This window comes from Crocuta crocuta, unplaced genomic scaffold (genome assembly GCF_008692635.1).
Source record: "Crocuta crocuta isolate KB4526 unplaced genomic scaffold, BGI_CrCroc_1.0 scaffold83, whole genome shotgun sequence".
NCBI classification, from domain to species: Eukaryota; Metazoa; Chordata; class Mammalia; order Carnivora; family Hyaenidae; genus Crocuta; species Crocuta crocuta.
The window spans coordinates 6,212,763-6,215,342 of record NW_027529638.1 but is presented as its reverse complement, the minus strand read 5'-3'; the positions used below and the strand labels follow the sequence as shown (position 1 = coordinate 6,215,342).

General features: G+C 31.9%; 1 protein-coding gene across 3 annotated transcripts in view; it reads left to right on the top strand.

Annotated features, from left to right (window-relative positions):
• Positions 1-2,341, top strand: part of STPG2 (sperm tail PG-rich repeat containing 2) — a 506,065-nt gene extending 503,724 nt beyond the window's left edge. For all 3 annotated transcript variants that reach the window (XM_077762315.1, XM_077762314.1, XM_077762317.1), the window contains one exon: positions 1,906-2,341. In XM_077762315.1, coding sequence (XP_077618441.1) covers position 1,906 — 1 coding nt within the window. In that variant the 3' untranslated portion in view covers positions 1,907-2,341. The remainder of the gene's footprint in view (positions 1-1,905) is intronic.
• Positions 2,342-2,580: the final 239 nt, after the last annotated feature.

Sequence of the window (2,580 nt, the reverse complement as noted above, 5' to 3'; positions counted from 1 at the left end):
TATGTTCATGAGTTATCTCTTTTTTTGTTTGTTTGGAAACATTTTTTTTCATCCTTATTTTTGAAGAATATTTTTACTGGATAAAGAATTAGAGGTTCACACATATATTCTTTTAGCACTTTAAAAATGTCATTGCATTGTAAAATGCCTTCCATGGTTTCTGATGAAATGTTTTTCCTTTGAAAATAATGTGCCTTTTATTTATCCGGATGCTTTTTCAAATTTTCTTTATGCATTTTAAAAGATTATTTCTAATGTCCTTAGGTTTTTGTTCCCCCACCTCAAGTTTCTATAGAATCTGAGAAAGACAAAATCTGTTTAGATTTCTACTTTAGTTTGTGGTTGCCTTCTGTGCTGCCTAAAAACTAAAGGAGGCTTCCAAGGGGATGCAAGTCTCACCTCAGTGCTCTTCTTTCCTCACCCATCTCACCAGGTTCCTGGGCCTTACAAGACCTGAGGTTGTCTGTGTAGCTCTCCATTCTCTTATATAAATAGAAACTCTAATTTTTCTCAGAGACTTGGTCTGTAATGAGTTATTCTGTTGTATCTGAAAATTCTCCCTTTACTATAGTTTTCCCTCTTTCCCTTTTACCTCTAGAACAATTCCAAAAATCCTATATCTTTTATGAACATTTATAACTAAAAAAGTATCTTAGGCATGATATATCTTGACATATTTATTCAACATCCTCTTAAAAAGCACATATTCTTTTTTAAGGAAATATATTTCCTTACTAAGCTTACTTGCAAATCTATTTCTTTGAAAATTATTATTGTCACATTATAAACTACCTATGCCCACCCACATCCTAAACCCATTGTGAGATAAACTTTCAGAAGATAAAACCAGACTAGCTCCTTGTTCAACATTACCGTCACAGAGAAACAAAAAGACTGAGTCTATCTTTTCTGTTTATATACACCTATCATTCCCACCAGAGAACCTCAAAACATGACATTATATTTCCATTCAGAATTATTCTGCATTTCAATCAGTATAGTGTCATTTGGAGACTCCCTCCTTTAATTGACTTTCAGGAAAAACAATTTTTTTTTCACAATTATAGAGAAACTTAATGCTTGGCTGAACTACTACACTAACACTAAAGAGAAATGAAGGAGCCACCATATTCCAAGAGCTGCTATCAGCTGCAGTCATGTTTAGGTGAAGGGGAACAACCTAGATAACAGAAGGGTGTTGGATGATTGAAAATGGGGGAAAAATTGCCATCTGAATGTTAAATAACAAGAGTGATGTTACCAGAACTAAGTTCTGAACTTCACGGGTTTATCCGAGGTCAACTAAGCCACATTCTCTTCACTGTTCCTGGTCATCATGGAGATGAACATGAAATACTTTTGTTATGTGTAGGCTTATGTACATAAGACTTTGTGAAAGAATTGATATTTCTTCTGAGATGAAACCTGGTATAGTCTCTTATGTGTTACAAGTACATTTTGTAATCATTTAATTGTAAAAAAATCATAATACCAAGAATATTAATCACTGAAAAAATTAGTATATTAAATTATATTTTGAAAGTTTGAACAGCTTATTTGGTTGCCATTTCTTGCCTGTTCTCTTGGGTTAAATTCACTATTATTATAACGTAATCTTGAAACAACTACAGGTATAATATATATTTAATATATACTCTAACTACTTTAGGTCTTCTGAAGAGTCATTAGGACAATCTAAAAGCTAGGATTATCATGTAATATGAACTACTGGATAGCAATGATACTTAGGCAATCTGGTTAGGAAAAAAAAAGTATTTTGTGGAATTTTTTATCATTTTTATTTGAGGTAATGAACTAGAGGAGCAATCTGAAAGAATATTTTGGCTTAGGTCAAGAAGTACAATAGAGACACCACTTACTGAAACAGCTTTTCTTTCCCCACAGATATATTCTAAAGGTATTATCCATTAATATAAAGGTAAGCTGACAGTTGTCTCACAAAGAAGTAATTCCATTTTGATGATGCCCTCCATCAGCTACTCAAAGGAATATAATTGCTCTTCTAACCTCAAGAGATAGAAAAATCTGTTCTTGCAAGACATTTAATTCTCTATTTTTTTCTCAAAATTTTCCTATTACAACTGCATTTCCATTCACTATATTCTTTCTAAATATATATTACTAGTGCTTCCATATAAAATACAATGCTGAATAAAAACATCTGGAAACCCTTTCTTTTTAACTTTAGAATCTCATTCTCTAACCAGAGAATGTAATTATTTTCCAGATACTAGGTGTGCTGAAAATAAGTACATGATGTTATTATCTGTGTGTTATCCACCTGTCTTCCTTTCTTACTCATCATTTCTCTGAAATTATAAAAGTGGATAATAAAAATCACAAAAAATATGACTTACTTTGTGTATGTTTTACTTTGTGTGAATTTTGTGTATGGATAGGAGAGCAAGGAAATTTGATTAAATTGTGGCAATTCATTTAATTCTCTTCAATAGCGTACATATTTGGGGAAAATGGGTAAGTTTAAATATCAAGTCCCAAGATTTTGGGGTTAACGGTCTGCTTCTAATATGGTCTTGAAAAACAAATCAGAGATAAGAA